The sequence below is a fragment of the Neodiprion lecontei genome, chromosome 2 (assembly GCF_021901455.1).
Source record: "Neodiprion lecontei isolate iyNeoLeco1 chromosome 2, iyNeoLeco1.1, whole genome shotgun sequence".
NCBI lineage: Eukaryota > Metazoa > Arthropoda > Insecta > Hymenoptera > Diprionidae > Neodiprion > Neodiprion lecontei.
This window is the reverse complement of record NC_060261.1, coordinates 41791175-41816706: the sequence shown is the minus strand read 5'-3', so window position 1 is coordinate 41816706 and position 25532 is coordinate 41791175. Positions and strand designations below refer to the sequence as shown.

At 40.7% G+C, this 25532-nt stretch overlaps 3 protein-coding genes across 10 annotated transcripts in view; 2 read left to right on the top strand and 1 right to left on the bottom strand.

The window, feature by feature from the left end:
• Nucleotides 1-4150: 4150 nt before the first annotated feature.
• Nucleotides 4151-6461, top strand: LOC107219536 (two pore potassium channel protein sup-9). Its single transcript, XM_015657782.2, has 6 exons — nt 4151-4270; nt 4347-4517; nt 4587-4742; nt 4819-5162; nt 5223-5341; nt 5412-6461. Exons 2-6 carry the CDS (start codon nt 4391-4393, stop codon nt 5677-5679), a joined length of 1014 nt encoding a protein of 337 aa, XP_015513268.1. The 5' UTR covers nt 4151-4270; nt 4347-4390; the 3' UTR covers nt 5680-6461.
• Nucleotides 6369-10351, top strand: LOC107219522 (potassium/sodium hyperpolarization-activated cyclic nucleotide-gated channel 2-like). Its single transcript, XM_046731938.1, has 9 exons — nt 6369-6376; nt 7030-7251; nt 7348-7534; nt 7614-7742; nt 7833-8028; nt 8121-8312; nt 8450-8673; nt 8767-9092; nt 9206-10351. Exons 1-8 carry the CDS (start codon nt 6369-6371, stop codon nt 9079-9081), a joined length of 1473 nt encoding a protein of 490 aa, XP_046587894.1. The 3' UTR covers nt 9082-9092; nt 9206-10351.
• Nucleotides 10352-10482: 131 nt separating this feature from the next.
• LOC107219523 (papilin) overlaps nt 10483-25532 on the bottom strand; it is a 71392-nt gene continuing 56342 nt past the window's right edge. For 3 of the 8 annotated variants that reach the window (XM_046730766.1, XM_046730769.1, XM_046730767.1), the window contains exons 19-36: nt 24685-25524; nt 22229-24556; nt 21799-22155; nt 21534-21710; nt 21232-21411; nt 19458-19631; nt 17765-17977; nt 17485-17655; nt 16968-17375; nt 16628-16840; nt 16295-16462; nt 15407-15646; nt 14959-15329; nt 14695-14845; nt 13859-14392; nt 13128-13283; nt 12940-13053; nt 10483-12848 (exon numbers count right to left, since the gene is read on the bottom strand). In XM_046730766.1, coding sequence (XP_046586722.1) covers nt 12649-12848; nt 12940-13053; nt 13128-13283; nt 13859-14392; nt 14695-14845; nt 14959-15329; nt 15407-15646; nt 16295-16462; nt 16628-16840; nt 16968-17375; nt 17485-17655; nt 17765-17977; nt 19458-19631; nt 21232-21411; nt 21534-21710; nt 21799-22155; nt 22229-24556; nt 24685-25524 — 6995 coding nt within the window. In that variant the 3' untranslated portion in view covers nt 10483-12648. Of the gene's footprint in view, nt 12849-12939; nt 13054-13127; nt 13284-13858; nt 14393-14694; nt 14846-14958; nt 15330-15406; nt 15647-16294; nt 16463-16627; nt 16841-16967; nt 17376-17484; nt 17656-17764; nt 17978-18518; nt 18690-19457; nt 19632-21231; nt 21412-21533; nt 21711-21798; nt 22156-22228; nt 24557-24684; nt 25525-25532 lie in introns of all 8 variants that reach the window. The other 5 variants (XM_046730768.1, XM_046730773.1, XM_046730772.1 and 2 more) reach the window with 5 other exon arrangements.

Genomic DNA, 25532 nt, shown 5'->3' with positions numbered 1-25532 from the left:
GAGATAATAAATATACTTCAGTTGAAACATATTTCCCTGTGGTGGGCGAACAATTTGCTACAGCTAACACGAGTTTCGGGATTATCCGGCTTCGCAAGGTTGCGGAATAAAAATGAAAATTGACGTTCAACAATGTGATTGTATTCGCTCATCCGATGGAAAATATGAGCAAAGATTCTTGGTTAAGATGTATTTGGGACGCGATTATAAAAGGAACTTGCCCTCGAGGCAGACGGAAAACCCCAATTAGTTGTAAGCCTCTTTTTACTGGTCTCGGAAACTTAACGACACAAAGCGGCCACTGATTGTCTTTATAACAATTACCTTATCGTCGTTACGAAATCAACGGGTACGATATATCTGTACAGATATTCGGTCACGATTACGAATATCTGGCGATGTATCGTTGTAAAATGTACCCAAAATAATCAGTAAGTATTTCTGAAAGACTGAATTTTTCCATAAAGTGATTCAAATGCGAGGTTTATCGATAGTCAGTTTCAGATGATGACGATGTTCGGAAATTACCCAAACGGCATTACTAATTATATCATTCTCCATCGATAGGATAATTATTAGTAATTCAAAGTCGAGGAGAATGTTGTTGAGACCAGAAGCGAGCAGAGGTACAATATTACTTTATTAGGTAAAACAGATATTCAGATAGGTTTCGTAGACCGAAATACGGGTTATATTTCTGAACGAGACTCGCCAAAGTCAGATCGGCATTGTATCACGATTCGTGCTTAGTTGCCACGGCCACGTGCTTGCGAGGGAAGAAAGCCAGTCAGATTTACGTGGGATGAGCTAATTTCGCCAGCTGATACAACAACGGCGAAAAGGCGAGGGGAAATATACTCGAGATGAAAGCCTAGGATATTCCCGTGGCGAATGAGAAGCCGGGTTTATAAATCGTTGCGCAAATCCGAGAGCCTTGTCGAGGCTCGCTTGAGTGTAACGGCAAACATGTTTGCGCGGACGATAATCCAACAATAAGCGAGAAGATTCGTCGAGAGACCACGTGGAAGATAGAACCGAGTGTAAGAATGAATTAAAGTTTCATTGAACAATCATCATTCAATTCCTGCAGAGATTTGATTAATGTTTCTTTGTTTCACGCGAGCTTGCAGCAAGCTCACGTGCTTTGCGACACGTTCGCAACCGTTCAAGTATTCACCATGCCGCGACAAATTCAATAGCGAGTTTCCAGGTGGGGGAAAACATTTCTAATAACTTTTGCGGACAACTTCAAACTTCGTAAAATGTCACTGTGAGGCGTGCCAAGTTTGCGACTTCCGCAGTTGAACAAATCGCAGGGGTCGCAGGGTGAACCAACTTTTTTTATTATTAAAAAAAGGAAGAAAAGGAGAGAGCGTTGATAATATCGTGTTTTTTTTTCTTTTTTTTTGTCGTCGCTGTTCCGTGCCTCGCCTTACGTTTGGGGTAAAAATATTTCAGACCGTCCTTGCTTAAATAGTTATGAGTCCTTTTGAATTCCGAATATAGTTGAAATGAACAATAATTCAGGTCTCGGAAACGTGCAGCTTATAATAGGACTTTTATACTGGCCGCAGGGGCGGGATAACGAAATCTGGCATCGCTGTTTCACATTTTCTAGGAACGACTTACGGTTCGCGTTTCGGTAAGACAATGCGGATGAATTCTAAATAGAGCCACTTATGATCAATGCTGCCGAGTTGACAAGAATAGAACTCTAAATTATGCCAGATTTATATGTATAAATAAATATCTATCTATAATAAGTTCTTCGGCAGAAACGAATGGGGTAAAGCTTAAAATACAAATCTCAGAATTTCAAACAATTTTAACCGTCTCCTCATTTAATCCTTCTTTCTGCACATTTGCCGTTGCTCAAATACTGCGAGATATAATGGCGCAGTAGTTCACCTAGCCGTTTTTATTTTTCAACTCACAGCAATATTTTCCCTTCATCGAAGAACGACAGTGCAACGCGATATTACTTATAAGTAAAAAAGAAGCTTCTGCTCCAAGAGATTGAAAAACTTCTGGTTTATTCTCCGCCTCGATGGATGCACACACTTGTAAACTTTTTAGCTCTCTATTTCTTGTAACCACAAATCATAGATCCTGACTGCACTACGTACCTGATGTTTTTTAATAGGTGTTTCTGTAATATCAAGTCGGTTTCGAAAATACTGATACAGAGTCACGTCGTTATCCGTGTGACTGAAACTCAATGACGAGAAGTATTTTAATGCAAGACAAACACTTTGCCGAAGTTTGCGAGAGAAAATAACTGACCAATCGTAAGGACGAAGTTTTCGACTCACCTGCAAGACTACTTGAAAGACAGTTTTCTCGTGTCAGTTCTTTTTATCGCGCAAAATGTCGTGCTGCGAACCATTAGACTTTGCTGACGCTACGTTTACCTCTGAAGCTGCGCCAAATTGGCGAGCTTGTATCGAAGGCGCTTGAACCCTGGAATTGCCAGTCAACTAAGCTGGGGTTCAGGGTTTTCAGACTGTATTCTAAATGAGGAAATAAATCTCGTTTCTCTCAGAAAAGAACTGCGCCGTGGTATTCGGAGCTCTTGGAATAGTTGCTGTATAAGATGGATGCTGTCGCCAATTAATCGTCTATACATATTAATATCAATGTGTCTAAGATCCGAAAAGATGTGTAGCTGAAGCTCGAAAAATGAGCAAATGCATTTCTTTGTGAGGGAGTACACTGTCAGCGGGACGGTCTCAATCTCTGATGTGTCGGAGTTGGTTTTCTTTAGTTTTTCCGTATATATTCACGAGTGCGTATCTGAGAAGACCCGGAGTATCACATAACCCGGCTCTTCAGTAAGGGAGGGTATTTTCATTATGCTCACGTAAGCCAGTCACAAATCCTAATTCATACAAATTCGTTGTAACGAGTATAAAGATTCCGTTTCAAGTTGAAAAGAAAAGGAAAATAGGAGCCAGACATTTTTTGGCCTCTTCAAGCAAGGTTGGTGCTTCAATTCGGGTGAGATAAAGCTCCTAACAATTCTACACCACCACCGGCATCAAATTTCTGACAACAATTCAGGGATTAGCCTAAGCCTTGTCCTCGCTGAAGCTTTCGCGTCGTTGCGCAGTTTTAAGCCTTCAGCAAGGTCTCGCGACGGTGACAAACATCTTGCAAGACTTCCGTGTCACAACGAAAGGAGCCTCAGCTGCAGAGGAAGAAGAGGTTTTGAATGCAAAAATCAGACGGTTCGAGAACAAATATTATTCCCCACGAGAAGCGAGTGTACTTACTCATAGAACATCGCGGAACCCTGTAAACACGCACCGGTTTCGACTCATGTGGAGATTGTCCCACATAACCGAATGCCGTCCTCGTGAAAGGAGGTAAGAAACAGAATCGAGATTAGGATCAGCCGGATTTATCGCGACTCGTTCTACTTTCTCATGCAAAAATACGCCAAGCGTAGGATCTCACAAGTTTGCGGACTGCGATTGTATAACTTCGAACATGAGATGGGAAGAACGTACATGTAACATCTATTGGTCGCGTCGAGGAAGTGGCGCACAACTTTATGTATTTCCTCAAATATAACCCTGTTCCAAAGAGGTTAAGAGAACACTGTCCTGCTACTCGATTATCTTCACTCAGAATACGGTTAGGACAAACAGCTTGGCTTGATAGAGGCAGATGATGGATCATTATGTCACTGGGGATGACTAATCTAATACGTCGAATGCGGTTTTTCCCCGTACAAGTGCGATAATCAGTTCAGTGCAGTGAGATGCAAAGTTCACGATACAGACACTTCGTCAAACTTGAACATGAGCCCCTCTTGTACCTGCAAAAATTTCATACTTAATGAATTTATGAATAGCTTTACTAAATACGAGGTGACGATCTCGTCTGTTGCTTATAATTACAATCATTTTCTTCATTGTGAAAAATTGATACATCAAGTAGCGCCAGCTACGGAGCTTTCGCAGACTGCTTTTTGCTTCGTCTGGTCGATGAGAGGGAAGCTTGTTCAACTCGAATTCTGCCTCGTCTGATCGTTACCGACCGTTACCACTAGCTCTCTTCGTTGGTGGCTGAGTCCTCGTCGATTCCACTCCTTTTGGAAACGGGGAGTTTACCTCCGCGCAGCTTTTCAGATCAATACACTTCTCTCCAACTCAGTTGAGCAGGTTGTGTACCCAAACGTGGCTGCTGTTCTGGTCCAGCTACAGTATGAGGTCTCAGGATTTTTAGTCAAGAAATTTGAATACGAGATCCGAAGCTTACGCCGAAGGTGAGAAAACGTTTTCGTTCGAATAGGAACTGCTCGTCTTTTCAGAATTGATAATATGCACGACTCACACTTTCAGATTTACCTCGGAACAACTAATGTTTTCTCCATCCATCTGGAAACATGAAGAGACAAAACGTTAGGACTTTGTCACTGGTAGTCTGCACCTTCACTTACTTGCTGATTGGCGCTGCTGTTTTCGATGCACTCGAATCCGACACTGAAAGAAGACGTTGGGAATTTTTATCCGGTGAGCACTACCGTTACGACTTTTGCCTCAGAATCACAATTAGCTATTTGAACTTTGATCCTATTTTAGAGGTGAGGAGGAACATGATGAAGAAGTACAATATCACGCCTGAAGACTACCGAATGGTGGAGATTGTGATAATCGAGAACAAGCCTCACAAGGCTGGTCCGCAATGGAAGTTTGCAGGCGCTTTTTACTTCGCGACCGTTGTTCTTGCTGTGATTGGTAAAGACAAAATAACTGGGGAGGGAGGACAAGCCAAGGAAAAAAGCAAATTTCATATATGTCATATACTTTCCAGGCTACGGTCACTCGACCCCGGTGACGATCGGAGGCAAGGCCTTTTGCATGGCTTATGCAATGGTGGGAATCCCCCTGGGTCTCGTCATGTTCCAAAGTATCGGTGAACGTCTCAACAAGTTCGCAAGTGTTGTGATCAGAAGAGCGAAGCGGTACTTGAAGTGCCAGAGGACTGACGCTACAGAGATGAACCTGATGCTGGCTACAGGCATGTTGTCCAGCATCATAATCACCACTGGGGCTGCAGTCTTCTCGCGCTACGAGGGTTGGAGTTACTTCGACAGTTTTTACTACTGCTTCGTCACCCTGACCACTATCGGCTTTGGGGACTACGTCGCGCTTCAGGTAAGCCTCCATCGAGCTGGGCACATTATCGTCATCTCACGATGAAAACGTTACTTGCAGAATGACCAAGCGTTGTCTAACAAACCGGGGTACGTGGCCTTGAGCTTGGTCTTCATTCTGTTCGGCCTGGCCGTCGTTGCTGCGAGCATAAACTTGCTGGTACTTCGCTTCATGACAATGTGAGTATTTCCATCCGCTTTGAGGCGCGACTTACCTAATTCTGACCGTGAGACATTACCATTGGCACAGGAACACCGAGGACATCAGGAGGGATGACAACGAGCTTCAGTCAGCCTCGCATCACGTTTTAACCTTGGACGGTGAGGTGGTGGCGGTGAACGGCAAGCTCTTGGCAGGCCGCGTACCGATGATCCATGACACCGACGACTGCGTGAGTGTCTGCTCTTGCACTTGCCTGGGCACAACCAATTCCGAGATGCTCGACTCGTCGGGCTATCAGGGATACAGACCGCCGTCTATCACAGCCAGCCTCCGCGTCAAGCGGGCGTCTGTCTGATGGAAACAGTTTCATCGCCGCAGTCTTCGACGGCGTTTCTCACGAGTCGACAGCCGCGAGTTTCTTGGTATCGACGTCTAGCTTCCTGGTTTGCGGGATGGTTGTTTGGTTGAAATAAATCCGGGAAATAAATGGGGGGAACTTAAAGGTGACAAGAGATACGTTTGTACGGTGAGAAATTAGCACAATTGGCCGGGATAGAATTACTCGGGTCGTTCATCTTCGACGCATTATTTCAGGAAAGAGTTTTGCAGCGTCATTTATACAAACTGCAAATTTAGAAAAACTGACGATTGCAAGGTGTTCAAAGCAAATTATCGCGTTAGGAGCAAATGGTTTTATTTTTTTAACATTCTCATCTGCCCCTGTAACCGAGTTCGACAGGAGGGACGATACTAGAGTTGAAAGGTGGACTCATTGAAGTACTCATAGCAAAAATTAATAACATTTTTTATACCGGCAGTAGCAGTTAATGATAATTTGATATAAATTACTCTTCGGGACAAGCAGAATGGAACATTCTTTAAACTATATTATCGTTCAACTGTAGAACAATGATCAGTACATTACAATGTGCGTTTTACATGACATCAGAATTGTGTGGATGTATCGCGGTGACTAAACAGTGATTTTACCTCAGACATACCGTGCCCTTTATCTCTCACTGTCTATCAAAGACGAAGTGACAAATGACAAAGTGAGTATGTTTAGGGTGTTTCAAGTTAATTTGCTGTACGTGAAACAAGGATACTTGGAATAAAACTTATCAACACATGTGAAAATACTCTTTCTGTATCTACCTGTACCTGATCACGTGACGAACAAGAAGTGTGCCGCAAGTCACGATTATCGTTTCATCATTTGAAACAGTCGCTTCTGTCCGTCATTGAAAATTGTCAATTTTACAGATGAAGGCAACATCATTGCGTAACGTCTTCGTGAAAATACTTTTTGTTGTTCACAAACCGTATGATTAACGTGCTAGTTCACAAGAGTTGAACGAACAAGCAATCTAACATTCATCTCACTTCCAGTGTTCGTTAAACAATGAATTCCGCGCATTATTGCACACTGAGCGCAAAGGATTTCGACCATATACCGTTGGGCAGTTTCTGGCACTGGAAGCATTGGTTAAACAAATGGAAGCAGTGGAGTACCATCGACGTATCGAATCCGCAGACGAAAGAATACATTTCAAGTTCAGCAGTTTTCACTGAAGAAAAAAGACGCCATCTGAAGATGAGCCCCTCTTGGATCATTCATCCTTTTAGCCGGGTACGGTAGGTCATTGTACCCCTCGTATAATTACGGAACTCGATAAATACGCTCCTGATTGCTTCCGCCATCTAGGTTCGTATGGGATAACGTGACGGTGCTCGTATTTGCGATAGGATTCTTCACAATTCCATTCAATACGAGCTTCAAGATGCTTCATTCTTCTAAAATTTCTACCGACGACTTTAATTTGTACATATACGCTTTTTCTTGGCTGGGTATATTGATGAACTGCGTAACAGGCGTACATGATAAGAAGACCTCGGAGATAATCTTGGAGCCGAAAAGAATAGTGAGGTACGTTCTTATCTTGTTCCAGTCAGATCGTTGCTGATAAATTCCAGAGATCAGGTTAACTGGAATAACGTGGACGCACGTTGATCACTGTTCCAGCATCTACCTGAAGGGTTTTTTTTTCATTGACGTTTTCTCATCGCTTCCCTACGACCGGCTCACAATGCCTTGGCGAGTTATTCCAGGACCTGAATCAAACATCTACATCCCATTGCTTAACCTTTTCCCAAATCTGAAGCTCTTACGTTTCTTGAGTATGACCACATACACTCAGCGGTTATTCCAGGTGAAGTTGACAGTTTTGTTAAAGAAATTGATCAACAGTAAAGTTCACATTAAACTGTCTATTCTCCTTTCTCTTTCAGTACTTGAATATTAGGAGGGCAGTGGGCTGGAACACTGTAATCTTCGTACTGTACTTGATGCACTGGTTCGCTTGTTTATGCTATGTTTTACCTGCCCTCGTGATGAACTTCAATAAGCAGAACTTGCACGTAAGTGCAACAGAAGGTCATCCGATTTTTTAACATTCCAAACAAACGAAATGGAAATTTATTGACATCGTGATTTTGTGCTGCTCCCAGAACTGTGGATGCTGGATGGCTGAACTAGGTTTAACAAATCCGCCAATAAGCCTGTTGTACAGGAACAGCATCTTCATGACAGTCACTAACTTTACGGCCGGCAGCTACGGGATTTTCCCCCCCGAACGGGAAGGCCACATCTTTATCTGCACTCTTCTTATGCTGAGCGGCATGATATTCATAGACTACGCAATAGGTATATTGTTGAATGATTTGAATTTCTCGCAAAAAATGTTGTCCTTTGACTTTTGCATTTCTTATTTTTTTGTAATTTTTATACTTCTATAGTCTTGGTTCTCGGTATAAAGTCGAAGAGATACATCTCAGAAACTAAATATGAAGAGATCATGAATCAACTTCACGCTTACATGCGTCAAAAACAATTACCGGAGTATATGAAACGTCGTCTACTTGCCTACTACTACTATCGATTCGTGAAGAGCTTCTACCGCGAGAAAGAAATTTCTTCAACTTTATCAGGTTCGGTGTTCCTAGCTATCAACCACTTTCAGGCAAAACATGAAGTCACCAACGGGTACTTTAAACATTCGAATTACCCTTTGCCATGAATGTTAGCCTCTGACAACACGACGGCTGTTTATTTTAACTGTTCGCAGAAAACCTTCGTCGGGAAATCGCGCTTCACTCGAGTCGTCGCTACGTACAAAACGTTGTGATATTCAGAGACCTGCCCAGTGATGTCTTGGAGTCAATTGTTGTGAACTTGAAAATGGAATTGTACTTACCGAATGACGTAATCATCAAAGCAGGGACGCAGGGAGATTGCATGTTCTTTCTTGCCAGCGGAACGGTCGCGGTTTTAACGCCAACAGGAAAAGAGGCCAGTATTAGATCAACGAAAACACGGTATATCCAATTCTTTCAAAGCTCAGCGTGGCCCATCATAAAGAGCATGATATTGCGTCCGTTTCAGATCTGTCATCTCGAGGACGGTGCTCACTTTGGTGAAGTTGCACTGCTGGTTCGTGACCAAAGGAGAGTAGCGAGCGTCGTGGCCATCGAAGTTTGCAATGTCTTTCGCCTCGAACGGAAAGATTTCCGACGATGCATCGCAGTGCACTCTGATCTATTCGCAAAGATTGAACGACTTGCGACAGGACGCATGGAGAAAACGGTACTCCTGGAGGAGCAGAACAAGCGGTTCTTGCTTCAGCGATCAAATCGCAGAACATCCGCTACGATGCGAAACCTTCACACGAAGAGTCTGTATCCTGATACAAAGGAGTGATCGAATCTACCGTAAGAATTGTGTTCTTGAAAATACAAGAACTATTGATTTGTAATTTGTACTTTGAAATAGCGTAACATATACAAGATACTAATCGTCGTGCTGGATGATACTTCCCATACAGAATGGCTCCAACGGACTGGGATTTGGTGTGACTTCTAAGTCAGTCGATACTGTTATCTAGGAATGCGGAACATGCTTTTCTGGGGATACATCACTGTTAACTGGGGTGAGGGTTTAATATGTGATTGCTACATGAAGATTATATTTACATAAACATCAGGCATAAGTCGTTCATTTCAAGTTTGACGAAAATTCATACAAAAAGGGAGAAGCAGGATCCAACTGTATGTACGATGTGTATTACAGATATGATTGATTATATATATGTACTTACCAAATCATCGTGAAATGAGAATTATTTAGCGAATGCTATGCAACATAATACTGACGTTTCTTTCCACTTGCTGTTCATCATTACGTTTTTTCAGGAGAGCAAAGAAACGGTCCCAAAATTCTATTAATCAATTTGACATGTCCTTCAGACCTTATATTCTTTTCTCACACTCATACAGCTACCTTATTCTCTGCATCCTCTTCTTATCATCACCTCGCTGCCTCGGTTCCCATCCCGCATCAGTAGAATGCTCCCTTTACTCCTAAACTGCAACTAGTCAGTCCCAAGGCATTCGTTCTCCTATATATTCACACTCTCAAGTTGTCTTTCATTCAGCCAACATCTAAATTCATCTCTCTGTCCTTTTTCCTCCTCCACATCTTCTCATTGTACTTGCCATGTTTTCTTCAAAAAATAAAATACTTACTCTTAACCATTCGACCCCTTGATGTAAGTTTCTCTCATTTCCTCTTATCCTTAACGGATTACAAACCCAAAACAGGTCGAAACGTCATCGCGGCTAGATGTTATGCGGTCATCAATAGACTCTCGTCATGATCACAATCTTTCACCCCGTGACAATTATAAAACAAAAATAAAAAATTGGTTTTTACAGTTCTTCAAGCTCTTTCAAATGGTCTAAACCTAAATTCAATACAGCAGTCCGCATTGGTGAAAATGACTCGCAAAAATCCATTTTTTCCGTGCCAGTGTAATTTCGCAGTTTGTGTCAACTTTTTTTTTCTAACTGGATGCTGATTAAAAACACAAAATTACGATGTTAAAATTACGAAACATGAACTGGATGTTGCAAAACAATTTGATAGGGAGAAGCGTACATAATTAGCAAATTTTAACAAACTACGGTTTCCAAAAGAGCAACATGATTAAAATTGCAAAACGTTCATATAAATTTATAGAATTTAATTATTATTTCTCGTCACATAGTGTCGTATTTCAGTATTATATAGATGGCGTTGCAATATGGTAACCGCACCAGTTAATTTCGAATTAAATTATAAGTTTATTACATGTTCTAAATAATCCATCGGCCGTTCGGTATCGATTCGTTCTACGCAAACACTCTGAGCTTATCCCTTATAAGGCACTGTATTTCGCTCCAATTGGGCCAATAAGGCTCCATATAAAGGAGTGAGAGACAATCTGCCTACCTTAGCGGAAAATGCAGTAATAGCCATGCTAGATATATATCTTAAATTGTGTATACTTACTTGATAATTCATTATGCTTATTTTAATGGATATACTAATGCTATATACGTATTTTAGATTATAAGAAGTGAAAAATCTTAAGCGATCCTAAGGTTATCATCTTATATGGGTAATACATGAGAATATCTTTACAACGGTGCAAGACGTAATTAGTTCATTCCTTCATATATCATGAGCTTCCAGTGTCGTGGAGAGAAATTTAATAAATTGTCTTTAATTTGTGTATACATATATAAATATACAACAATTAATGGAGTATATAAATGCATTTGGTACCTTTTATAATATCTTACTGTGTACTCACTTTATAACTTCGTCATAGAAATTTTAGTAAGTCAAGATAAGTATACAGGCGATACAAAAAAAAAACATTAAAAAAATGTAATAAGCTATTCACTATTAATAGTTCAGGAACAAGTATCTCGTATAGATGTAACATGATTCAATTGAAAGCCAGAGTAACCTTGAAGCATTAATAATAGTAATCCTGGTACACAAGGTATAAAAAAATAACTGTACATTTATATATTAAACATTTCTTTACTTGAGAGGCAAAGCACGCTGTAACTTGTGGAAGGGCGAAAAAATCGGACAGCTGTATTGCCTGCTTGAAATACCTGCAAGCAGGATATTTCTTTCGTCCGAACAAAATGCCCAAAGTTGACAATTAAGGCAGTGAGAAGAAGCCGGATGTATAATCCCAAAGAAACGTGGGACCTCTGAAGTAGAGAGTTTAATATGTACCCCTAGGTTTAAATATGTTAGAAAGTTTACGTTTGTATGTTTGTTATTCTAATATCGTAATAATGAGTATTTGTGAGTAGTTCATAATATTCACTTGAAAACTAGTGATGTCATATATAACTATATTTTACAATCCAACGTATCTATCGGTTTTCACTCATTCAACAAGTATCGGAACATATTTTCAATATCAGCAGTTATATTGAATAATTGTTGGCACCTCGTAATGTCGAACCAGCATTAGTTTATAAATTTAAAAAACGATCTGAAGCGTTGAATCAATTGTTCCATGCTTTCCTGTTGTCAGCCTCGTTCGAAACCGTGACTTGAATCGATACCCTGACATTTTTCGTAACAATTAAAGATTATGTGATGTTTCCCTACTCACGCTAGTGGCTATCATTTATAGAGGTGACAAATACCTTCTGACGTTTGTAAAGTTATCATTCGAACTCAATAACACACTATTTGCCATGTTGGATCATATTACATACACAATGTGGCTCCAACGGACTAGGATTCAGCGTCAGATCGTGTATACACGGATAGTTTCATTGAATAAATTGACTGGTTTAACTAAACATGCTTGGAAACATACGTGGCATAATTTTCGGTTTCAAGATTTCTAATAAAATACGTTATTTTAACTCGAATTAGTTTATATTTTATTTATCTATGTATAAACGTTCTAAGGCTTTGGCAGTGAACGACATTCGATTTTCCGTCAACATCCAATCGGTGAAATACTCCACTAAGTGTGACTTCTAAGTCAGTTATTACCGTTATCTAGGGATGCGGAATATGCTTTTCTGGGGATACGGCACTGTTAACTGAGGTGCGGGATGAAACATTTTAATGACGTTAATGACGAATGACCGGAATGGTTTGTTATTTCACAATATATAAACTTGGCGAAAAAATTATGTTCACAGTCATACTGTTTCATGTCATGGGAACTTCTGAATCATGGTGAAATTTATCACCTTTAAAAATATGTACATTGTGATCAAGAAGTTTTGCATCATAGTTAGGATGCAAAAATATTGGTTTTGTCCTTGGAACGACTATTGACTTTGGAACGATTCGATTCGTGAATTTTTACTGGAAAATACTACATGAGCCTGACTGTGTGAATTATGTGATACAAATACTCTGTATCCCACTCCTTGGAATGTTGAATAATCGTCTTCTCGTTTAGGGGGTAGAAAGAATGGATCTTCTCTTTCTACTAGTTTCATTAAGATGTGGTCCTCTTGGAGGTAGTTGGCCAGCTTCTGTGCACGATCGACAGCAAAATCGGGCGTACCATGGATGATGACAGAATTTTCCTTTGACTATCAGACCACAATTTGCTAAGAACAAATTATCCTGACAAGTTGGGTGAATGTAGATCCCTGAAAACCACAATGTTGAATTACGATCTTGTTCAATCCAGTAAAGACTCTGCTAGCAATATGACTGAGAATTGTTTACAGTCCAGCTTACCAGATACCACAATGTCTACAGAATCCGAATCACTAGAGTACTGATTAGCGGCTTCGCATCGGTATTTTCCAGAATCATTCTTTTGGGCGTACGAAATGCTCAGTCTGTTCGCTTCTGTAAATGTGAAAGATCAGCGTTATTACATTTCCAGACACTGTGAGTTCAATTGGTTTGCTCAAGATACCCACCAACAATCTTGATTTTTTCGGTTGTTTGGATGAGTCTATCATCTTTGTACCACTGTACAGTTGGAATTGGGTACCCATAAACGTTGCAGAGTATGCTGAAGTCACTACCCACTGGGAATTGGCCATCCTCTGCCGTAACGTTCACTTTCACTGGAACTGTTCACAAATGTTATTAATTTATTGAATCCGATCCTCCAAAAACCGAATCTGGATCTAGTGCTTGAACTTCTTCAGCTTAGCTTTTGAATTATTCGCTTTCAAAATACTTACGAATCTCCATATTAACTTGTGGTCCAATACAAACTTTGAAACAACTCTAAATGAAAAAACGTTGACCTTTCTAGCTCTATTTTTGAAGATGTTTTCAAGATTAGGGATATCGTCGAAATAGATTTTTGTTACTTTCTTCACAACACTTATGCAGTAGAGCTTAAAAGAGTTATTGGCTACGATATTATTTCAATGGAACCAATCAAGCAAACACAGTACAGTTGTAGAATAGGTAGTAGATTTAGTGGAGTGCATAGTTTTTTGTGATTAGTCCGATATGGTTGATTCGGGCCAACCGTCAGTTTGGTTAGACATCAATTTATTGCGATTGAGAAAAAATGAGTTCTTCGAATAAATGAAATTTCAAGTCGAGAAAGCGAAACTTGTCATTGGCTCAATTTGACAATAAAACTGACAGTAGGACCGTATGATATATAAGATTAGTATGATGTTATCCTCACCTGTGTATTTGTCAAGCACAATTGCAGGGGGCGGTTCGGTTATATTAACAGTTAGGATGTAAGGAGCTTGACTTGGCGGGTAGATAGGAGCGTATGTCTGAGATACGGGAGCTTTCGTCCGCATCGGTCTGTTTTGAGGATAATCAGGTATTCTAGTGCGGACTGGCGAACTGAGTCTTGAAGGATCAATGAGGTATTTGATATATCTTTCGTACTCTGGTTTGACATTGATAACTGGACCAGGTGCTTGTAGAGTTACAGACCACGATGCAGCTTTTCCGACACCGTTATAAGCTTGGCAAGTGTAAATTCCAAGGTTAGCCAGAGATACTGTATGTATTTTTAGCGCGTAATCACGCTGTAATTCGTACACATCATCAGCCAGCGAAATCATTTCCCCTTCGTGCCACCAGTTTACGATAGGTCGTGGCCAGCCCATGACGAAGCATTTCAGGTATGCAGGCGAATTCAAGCTCACTGTCACGCGGTAGTTTGGTTTGCCAAAGATAGTGGAACTCCTGTTTGCGCGAGGGTCTACATAGGATAAGAAAGAGCGTGCGGTGTGTTTAGAGACAAGAGTGTTAATAGGAAAACCACACAGTTACAATAGTGAACAGAGACATTAGACATTTCTGCAACTAAAACCTTTGTGAGTGAACATATACACCTGTTACCTCTTTCAAAAGTGACAAACATGCAGGACTTTATAACAAAATTAGTAAGTACGTTGGTTAATTCATTGATGCATGGACACTGTACTGATAGAACTAGTGAAACTTACTACTGACAATCTGTCAATGAATCGGTTTCAGATCGTTATGAATTTTTATACTCACCAGTGATGTCTAGTTCGTACTGTATTCTGACTGGCGCGGCCAGACGATTGTGGGCTGTGCAAGTGTAAATTCCTGCATCTGCTGAATAGAGTCCAACAATTTGGAGGGAACCGTCATCATTTATACTGTGTCTACCCATTGAGTTGTCAATCTACAATCACATGTAGTATGACACATTTAATACATCAGAGTCTTAGACTGATGTCAACTTTGTGGAATGAACAGCGTTTCAGCCAGGCCCAAAATTTTATTTCCATTACTTACCAATGTCACACCCCTTCGCCATGAGATAACCGGGCGTGGATTTCCAATGGCAACACATTTCATGATAACGTAGCTACCCTGTTCGGCGCGAAGTTTGGGTTCTTTTGGTTGTTCGATGACAGCGGGTACTAACTGCGAATTTGGTATAGTAGTGACTGCTGGCACTGGAGGAGGCGTCGGTAGAGGCTCCGTCGGTACCGGTTGAACTGGTACTGGCTGCACCGCAGCAGCTGGCTTCAAACAAGACGAACCACAACTGCTCGGACAACACTTTAAATCTTCAGGACACTCAGCGTCCGAGTCACATTCTTCCTGGCAACTTGCACCGTTCACTACTGCTGGACACATTCCTGGTTTCGTCACAGTTGGGACTAGAATTGCAAGACCGTTCCAGGTAAATCTAGCACGTAGAAAAAATTCAGCTGACAGTTTCTATAGTAAAACTCACGGCTCTCGCAAGTGCCTTGATACACGGCTGATTCCCCTCGAAGAACTGAAGTTATTACACATTTCGATCCTTCTTGACATTTTACTGGGAGACACGGATCCACGCAGCTACATCGTTCGCAATTTTGTTCATCAACGCGTGCCACCATTCCGTACTGGCAACGAATCTCATTGCACTCTTTTTGTGCGTTTATGCACGAGTCTTCAGGATATTTAAATTCTGGGCCTACTTCGTTTGTTTCTGTTGACGAAATGTTTAATCTTAATTCCATTGTGATATCATAAATTAAAAGAACAACTAAACTCATAATAGTTTTTAACCCGCATTAAAAGAAAAGCATAGACATTGACATAAGTCAAAGTTTTGTTGGGCTCTGAAATGAAAGAACTAAGCGTTATGTATATAAAGGTATGTGATGAACGATGAATGAGGAGCAGTCAAAGCGTGAATCAATATCTGGAAGCATAGTGACATGATTTTTGACGCTAAAAAACATTAAGTCTCTCCTCGAATTTCGTAGCAGTACCTATATGTTTCTGTAATGATGCAGTTTAAGGTATGGTGCTTAGACATTGTCAGATCTGAAATGAATATTATACGTCATATGAAGCGAGAATAAAACAGATGCTGTTCGCCTCACAGCTATGCGCATATGAATTCTGATAGTTGTATGTCATAAAATGAAGCCAGCAGCATTTAACCAAAGCTGCAATAAACAATGTCCAAACGATGGTTGAGACCAGTAAATATTATTCAATTATCCTCTATGTGTAAGCTGTTTCAAAGTAACTTTGAAGCCTGCGAACAAGACATTTGTACCGAGTGTCCGGATAAATATCGGAAAGTCCAAGCAAGCAAGATTTCAGAAGAATTTCAACTTTCACTTACTCGAGCAAGTCTTAAGGCAAGATTCACGGCTCTTGAATCTGTTAAGATTTCCTCCTGAACCTTGATAAATGAATGCTATACAATCTAGGCGCTCATCGTCGTAGTAGAAACGCTTGTAGTGACCTGACCCGCCATAATATCCACTATTTACAGGCTCAAGGCAGATAGCTATACCATCACCATATACACTTTATTATTATACGAGGATTGTAATTAGTTAATCTAGGAGTAAGTAGGAGAGCTTTTACTGTTACATAACTCCATAAGTAAGTTACACCACGTTTCTTTCTTCAGCAGCTTGCATTGTTCTTTTTATGAAGTAGTAAGTATTACCTGTATTATCATACGTGGTTCTGTTTCCAGGCGCTGGAGGTTCTTCACGATGTACACAAACAGACTCGCACTCATATTGGAACGTGAACCTGTTACCATTGCCAAGACATCCCCCATACATAAATGAATGGCATTCACGAGTCTTTGAGTCATAGAAGAATCTGGGGAACAATCCGTTGCAGGGGCCTGGGTCCAACGGAAGATTGCAGACATCTGAAATTGAGTCATATTGGTAATAAACAATAACTTCTGTGCATCTTGAGCGGGAAATTAGACAGAAATAGATCATATCAACTGTGAAAAATATGGAATTTACCAGTATCCCTAATTTAATTCAAACCTTGTCCTCGGAAGCTTCCACATACGCGTTCACACTGCTCCAATGATTGGAACCTATTGGCATTCCCTTCGCATCCTCCGTACAGGAATGCTTGGCAAGTTTGGCTTTCTGCGTCGTAATAGAATGCAGTAATATTATCTCTGCATGGACCAAAATCGAGTGGTGCAAAGCAAGATGAACTCTCAGGATCAACTCTGGTACGAGGTGTTGCAGGTAGCGTGACTAGAGTCGTGGCATCGGTTGTCTTCCGGCATCTCTGCTCGCATGACTTCTTGTCCTCGAACCTATTTTTATTACCCTGGCACCCGCCGAATGCAAATTCGTGACACATGTCGGTACGACGATCGTAATAATACTGCCTAATACTTCCTCTGCAGGGACCAACAATTGCTGGTAGATCGCAGGGATCTGAAAATATTTCACAACCATTAGACTACAAAGCATATCAAACTACTTCGATGACTGTAGCAGACTGACTAACTTGCCTACCGATAATAGAAAGTAAAAATTGATTTACCTTGCACATTTCCACATTGATTTTCACATTCTTCAACTGTTCCAAAGTTGTTGCCATTACTTTGACATCCACCGTAGTAGAATTGTTGGCAAATACCAGACCTACTGTCATAGTACCATCTAACCGACTCCATTCTGCACGGTCCATGGTTTTCAGGTAAGAAACAATATTCTAAAAAATTAATGTTGTTTGTAACAATTCAACTCTTTGAGGATTCATCAAACTGTGCGGTGACAACTGATGCCTTCAGACGTAAAAGTCGACGTTTACTATCACCCACCTCTTCGGAATTCATCAACTGTAGGTGCGGGCATTAAAGATGAAGATTCGCATCTATGTATGCAATCATGTTCAGTTTCGAAATTATTTCCATTTCCACCGCAACCTCCGTAGTAAAATCGTCTGCAGTGTTTTTCGGTCGAGTCGTAATACCACCGTTGAGTGTAATTAAAGCACTCGCCGATTATTGCAGGCAGTAGACAAGAGTCTTGCTCTGTTACGTGAAATAAGTTCAACTTAGAGTATTCTTAATATTCAGAGGTGCAATACGCGTCGGCAACCGAACGAGGAAGAACCAAACAAATAATACATAATGTGTAATGAACGTCACATAGTAGCTTCAAAGAATTGGGAAATGGTACTAAGTTCTCCCTCATGGGGCTGCCTAATATCTATTTGATGTTATTCAAAAAGTAGCACGAAAATGAAGAGCACAATGGCAATTAAACATTTCAGGTACATACATGGACTTGGTGCGTGAAATAAGAACAAATAAAAAAATTTATAAGTTCTCCAGAATAGTTGATAATACGAATGTGCTAATTATATGCGCTACTTATTCAACCCATGGAAGAGCTAATGCTTTGACAAAATTCTCTAATCCCATAAGCTTGTGAAATCTTAACAAATGCGAAATCGATGCCGTGAGATCATATACGATGTCAAGCTTACGTACGATCAATTACGTCACTCCACCGTCTCACAACATTGAACAATAATGACGAATACGAATGATTGTGTCATCGAAATCTTACCAATCTTTGCCGGACAGTCAGTATCACATGCATCTTTAGTTTCGTAGTTATTTTTATTTCCACCACAGCCAGTGTAATAGAAAGGCATGCAACGTTTCTCTGCTTGGTCAAAGAACCATCGAGAGAGTTTTTCCGTACAGGCACCCTCTTTCCGTGGTAGCGAACAAGTACCTATCACCATATTAATAACCATGCAATGTTAGTGACGTATTATCTCACACAATTAGATTTCAAGCTACTCAATTCCACCAGTCACCAATTATATATACTTTTACATCAAACACATCCAAGGGAGATGTACTCGTTCGAGCAATGTCGAATGCGTTAATCTGTTTAACTAGCGAAAGAGCAGATTCAATGCCATGGTACACACAAAATTACGTACATGACTGAATTTCGTATAGTAAGGCTCTGTGCTGTCTTACGTATGAAGAATTAGTGGAGGCATTACGGGTACACGCGAAAAACATAAAAAATGGCCTAATAAGCTGACGACATCTAAAGCAAACATGACAAAATGGCATACACTGGCATAAGCAATTTATTTTTTACTGATTACTAGATGTTCAATATTAAATTTCTGGCCAAGTGCAAGGCAATGTATGATGTAAGCCATGAAAGTATTCTGCAGTGCTTTGTCAGTTATCAAATTCTCATTCTTGTACTTTTAATTCGATAGGACTCTGTGAATTCGTCACAATGGTACTAAGGATATTTGTAGTCAATTTAAAATCAGGTACAATATTTCACTAATGCAATAACGGGAGAAAAAACACTGGAAAATAGAAACATTCCATTTTTGTTACGCCCACGTGTTTTCGACAGACCAGCACCATTGAGCCCATATACAGTTACTTATAGCTTTGGCAATGTTTCGATATGCTTGATTAGCGGCCGACACCAATTTTGACACATGTATCTTTTTTTTCATGGCTATACCTCTATGGGGGCAGCGCTGCTCGCATGCAGCGTATGTTCGGAATTTATTGCCATTGCCTTTACAACCGCCGTAAACAAATTGCCTACAAGATTTATGCTTAGCATCGTAGTACCAGCGTAGCAAAGAGCCGGGACATGGCCCAGGCTCTTTCTCCAGGTTGCACACATCTCGTACTGAAAAGTTCAAGTTTTATTTTGTTTGAGTTTCTCATTATTGGTAGAATTGTCACCCGATCTGACAACACCCACATACCACTGACTTATTGATGTGAAGGGGCACAAGATATATACCTACGGGTCGTGTTCGATCGAACTTGATTGTAATAATTTTACTTCACTTGTTAGCTCGACCAAAATATTCCTCAACCAAGGTATGTTTTTCAATCGAGACCCAGGAGAAATTCAACTCTAACAAGTTGGCAACAATTTGGATTACACCATTGAATGGAAAAAAGACCAGAAACATGCCATTATTTGTTGAAAGGTTTTTAAAAAAGTGAAACATAGCCATGAAGCTTATCATCAAATCACATCGTGAAGCCGATTGTTTCCATGTAAAAATTGACTTCTGTTAATGCTGGACTGAAACTGATAGTACAGGCAATAGGGAATTTTTTCCTGCACTAAATTACAGGAGTTATTTTTTTTTAATAAATAGGTTCAGTATGACGTACTGAATGTAAATTCACAAAATCCTTACAAATTTTAAGGGCGGAGTGCCGCCATTTTGGGAAAAACCGTTTCGGCCTATATCTCCGTAACCGTGCACTCTAGGCCAGCAATGATAATGACCTTTATTGTAGATAATAATATTTTCTATCTTTTTTGTTTCATAATTTTTTTTGTATTACTAACTATTTGTAAGTTGTTACTTATACGACTGCCAAAATTCATTTATTTACTTTTTGATCAATATCTCCCCGAATAATTGTTTAAAAAACGAAATACTAATAATCTAACTTTTAAATCCACAAATTTCCTACAACTTTTACCTCAAACTTTTTGTCTTCAAATAAATATTTATGAAGTTATAACGCTTTCTATGATGCACTATCGGGTGGAAGGTTAATAAAAACGCGGGATGCATAGAATAATGATGAAAATGCTTCAAATATGTGCAAAAAATATTGATGAGGTGACAAATAGCAATAAATAATTTGCTTTCTCAACTGCAAAACAAACAGCAACTACCTGATGGAATTTTTTTCAAATTTATATTATATTTTGGCAGTCGTTTAAGTTGTTAATAGTTAGTGATGCAAAAAAAGTTATTAAACAAAAAAGATAGGAAATATCATTATCTACAATAAAGGTCATTATCATTTTGGGCCTAGAGTGCACGGTTACGGAGATATAGGCCGAAACGGTTTTTCTCAAAATGGCGGCACTTCCGCCCTTAAATTTTGTAAGGATTTTGTGAACTTACATTCAGTACGTCATACTGAACCTATTTATGAAAAAAAATAACTCCTGTAATTTAGTGCATTATGGACAAGAGTAACGGGTCCCCTATTGCCTGTACCATGAACTGCCCGACGCGACGTACCGTGGTGCCTATTTATGGCAGGATTTGATTGTAAGCGCAGACACAACTATGAGTCGACTGAAGACTCCCGTTTATCCGTTAACTAACCTACACGTATAGCCGTAAGGCCAGTCTTACAATTAGCAACTTATCAACCTCATGCACTTTTTTCTGACGGTCTATCCTTTCACGCACACTATTTCTTTCAGTATTTCTTTCTCATTTATAGTTCAGATTTGAATTACTTACCGCGATCAAGTCTAGGTATTACACACTGCTGCTTGCAGGAGATTTCCGTTTGGAAGTTATTTTCATTACCCCTGCAGCCACCATAATTGAATTCTTCGCAGCTACTGCTTTCTGCGTTGAAATACCATCTGGTGAAATTACCTTCGCATGGCCCTGGTTCGTTGGGTTGCTCACAACGATCTGAAAACCACGATTTTATTTTATTCAATGCCATGTAATTTTCATCGAATAAAAAATTATACTCCGTGTGAGAAAACGGATATTATTTTACATTAGAAACACTCCAGTCGCGTGGCACTCACCATCATCATCAGGAACAACGCAAAGTTCTTCACAGTCTTCTTTAGAATTGAACTTGTTGGCATTTCCAAGACATCCTCCGTAGATAAATTGGGCGCACTGTTTTCTATCAGTATCATAATACCATGTTGGATAATATCCGTCACACGGCCCAACGACCTTGGGCAGGAAGCAGACATCTTGCAAAGACAGGGGAAATTTATTAGATCATACAATTTGTAAGAATTGAATAGGAACATGATTTACGTTCAAATACTCAAGACTCACCACGCCCTTTGGGCTCAACACAGGTGTTTTTACATTCCTGCTGAGTGTGGAAACGATTCTCATTCCCTTCACAGCCACCGTACCAGAATTTTTGACACATTCCGTTGGAAACGTTATAGTACCATTTCACAGACCATTTCATACAAGGACCCTTATCCTCGTTCAAAGTACAAATAGCAGCGGGAGATAATAGGACTCTGTGACATCCTTCGAAGTTTTCTCCTTGTGCTTCTTCGATACCGTCTGGGCAGCACCCATACTTGGATACGTCGCAAGTGCAGCCGGCATAATTCGGACCCTTGGCTGGTGTGAGACCGTCAGAACAGCAGTTGAATTTGGTGTTTTCACACCCACAACCTACCATTGATAAAAATATTTAAGTAATAAACAATTAAAAATAAAAGTAATTTGAAATCTAGCGTAATAATACCTTGTTTGAGAGGTCCCTTAGCAAAAGAAATTCCATCGGGACAGCATCCAAATTGATAAGTATGGCAAGGACATCCTTCAAAGTCTGGTCCATGTGCGACATTCAGACGGTCAGGGCAACAACCATGAGGTGCGTACTCGCATCCACACCCTTCGTTGTTTGATCCAAGCGCAGTTGTCGTATTGTCAGGGCAGCATCCGTACTTTGAATTTTGACAACCACAGCCATTGAGATTAGGTCCTTTAGCATTTTGAATATTATCAGGGCAGCATCCATAGAGCGTGGTCAAGCAACAGCCTTCCATATTCGGGCCATGGGCCGGCGTCAATCCATCGACACAACAACCAAATTTGCTATTCTGACAAGCCGTGGGGCAACATTTGTAATCAGATGCAGTACAATTTTCGGCGTTAATGATATTACACCCTTCACAGTTTTCGCCAGTTGCACTTGTTTCGTTGTTGGGACAGCAACCAAACTTTGACCCTTCGCAACTCTTAGCAATTTCGGTAGTGGTAGTAGGTGTATAAGTGGTCTGCTCATCGGTGACTTCACTCGTAATTTCGGTAGTAGTTTCTTTCGCTGGTGTGGTAATAGTAGAGGTTGTTTCTCCTTCTTCACAACCTTCACCGTCTGGACCAGATGCTGGTTCAATTCCATTTGGACAGCAACCGTATGTGGTAATATTGCAGCAGCCGAAATTATCCTCACCGGCAGCTGCCGTCTTACCATCGAGACAGCAGCCGAATTCTGTTCCGTTGCATGGTATTTCGCAGCCCTCATAGTCATTTCCTTCCGCCGGGGTAACTTTATCTGGGCAACAGCCAAAGAGTGTATCACTACAGTGTGAATCGGGGCAGCCTTCGTTATTCTTTCCGGTGGCAGGTGATACGCCGTCAGGACAACATCCGTATTTTGTTTCGTTGCACGTTTTGGGAATAAAACAACCTCGTCCGAATGGTCCTGTAGCAGGTTTAACACCGTCATAGCAACAGCCAAATGGTGACGTTTTGCAAGTCTTCGGTTTTTTCGGCTTGCATTTAAGTCGCCTTCGTAACGTTTGATCGCTGTGTCCGATAACTGTGAAAATCTCAGTAATGTGCGACTGCTCAGTGGTATCCAGATCATAATCTGTTTCAGTGACACCTGACTCAGTAGTATCACTTGTAATATCACTCTCCGTTGTGATGTCAATTTCACCTGAGACTGTTGTTTCTGAATACGTGATTGTGACATCAGACTCTGTCGTTGTAACAGTTCCCGTAGATTGTTTGGAAGTTTCAGTACTTCCGGTAACTGTACCGTCGGTGATCGATGTTATACCAAATTCAGTGGATTGACTCATTGTAGTAGATGATGCAGATACAGTTCCACCTGAGCCTGACGAAAGTGTTGCCTCGGAACTGGGTGAAACACTTGTGTCAGGTGTAGATGATTCTAAAGTTTCTGAACCAGATGATAGCGACGTGTCTGGGATAGACGATTCGGTTGTTTCCGAACCAGACAACTCTGTTGTCTGAAAACTAGATGATACGGGTGTACTTGAACTCAAGGGTTCCATTGACTCTGAACTAGACGATTCTGTAGTGTCTGAACTGGATAATACTGTCGTTTCTGAGCTAGTTAGCGCTGTTGAGATTATACTGGCTGACATTGTTGTATTTGTACCAAACGTCTCTTTTATATCTGAATCAGATACTGACGTTTCTGAGCTGGTTGATACTATTGTTCTAGCTGATGTTATGTCTGTGCTAGATGTTTTTATCGTATCTGAATCGGTGGAGACTACTATTTGTGAACTAGTAGAAGCCTTTATGGTTGTATCAGATGTCACGGTTGTACCTGCACTAGACAGTACCGTTGCATCAGTGCTGGTTTTGTCAGAACTCGACGTCAGTGTTATATTTGATCCAAATGATTCCATTGTTCCTGCACTGGTTGATTCTGTTGCATTTGTGCTAGACTCTTCTGATGTATCTAAATCAGACGATACAGTCGTTTCTGAAACGGTTCGAATTGTTATGCCTGCTTCAGATGACGTTGACGCTTCTTGGCTCGACAACGAACTCATTTCCGAACCAGATGGTTCTAAGGTTGTAGACGGTTTGGTTTCATCGGAACTAGAAACAACTGTAGAATCAGAAGCTTCTGTCGTTTCTACAGTTGATGAAGAATCGGAAGCCCTTGTAGAACTTGAAATACCGGCTGATAGTGTGGTAGACTCAGGCAAAGTCGATTTTTCGGTGGTTTCTGGTGGCTCGGTAACGTCAGGTGGCGCTACCTCGAAGGGCAAAACCGCTGGTTGAGGATTTTCGGGTTTAGTGGTTACTGAAACAGAGGAGTTTGGATTAATAATAACAACAAAAAATCATAAAATTATTATAGTTTAGCCTCATGGTCACAGTAGTGCCAAACAAGAACTTCGGACTCGAAATTTATGTCATATTAAATATTACCTGGCGATTTCGACGTAACAGATGCTTTAGTTGATATTGTTTGTTCTGTTGACTTCGTTGATACACCTTTGTCCAATTCTGTGGAGGCCTTTGTATCTAGATTGATTGTTTCAGATGTTCCAGTAGTATCTGAAGTAGATGCCACTGACGTTTCAGAGCTGGTTGACACTGTTGAAACTGTACCAGCTGACATTGTTGAATGTGTGCCAGATGATTCGATCGTGCCTGACTCAGAAGATTCTTTTGTTTCCGTACCGGCCGAGCCGATTGTGGTTAAATCAGATGAAGCTGTTGCTTCTGAGCTAGAGACGGTTGTTGTATCAATGCTGGTTTTACCGGGAGTCAGTGAATCTGTTGTACTAGACACTACCGTTGCATCAGTGCTGGTTTTGTCAGAACTCGACGTCAGTGTTATATTTGATCCAAATGATTCCATTGTTCCTGCACTGGTTGATTCTGTTGCATTTGTGCTAGACTCTTCTGATGTATCTAAATCAGACGATACAGTCGTTTCTGAAACGGTTCGATTTGTTATGCCTGCTTCAGATGACGTTGATGCTTCTTGGCTCGACAACGAACTCATTTCCGAACCAGATGGTTCTAAGGTTGTAGACGGTTTGGTTTCATCGGAACTAGAAACAACTGTAGAATCAGAAGCTTCTGTCGTTTCTACAGTTGATGAAGAATCGGAAGCCCTTGTAGAACTTGAAATACCGGCTGATAGTGTGGTAGACTCAGGCAAAGTCGATTTTTCGGTGGTTTCTGGTGGCTCGGTAACGTCAGGTGGCGCTACCTCGAAGGGCAAAACCGCTGGTTGAGGATTTTCGGGTTTAGTGGTTACTGAAACA

Coding starts and splice junctions, on each gene's coding strand:
- LOC107219536 (XM_015657782.2), top strand. CDS start 4,391: ATGAAGAGACAAAACGTTAGGACTTTGTCACTGGTAGTCTGCACCTTC. Junction 4,518..4,586: donor ACGTTGGGAATTTTTATCCG/GTGAGCACTACC, acceptor ATCCTATTTTAG/AGGTGAGGAGGAACATGATG. Junction 5,163..5,222: donor GGGACTACGTCGCGCTTCAG/GTAAGCCTCCAT, acceptor CGTTACTTGCAG/AATGACCAAGCGTTGTCTAA.
- LOC107219522 (XM_046731938.1), top strand. Junction 7,252..7,347: donor GAGCCGAAAAGAATAGTGAG/GTACGTTCTTAT, acceptor TCACTGTTCCAG/CATCTACCTGAAGGGTTTTT. Junction 8,029..8,120: donor ATTCATAGACTACGCAATAG/GTATATTGTTGA, acceptor ATACTTCTATAG/TCTTGGTTCTCGGTATAAAG.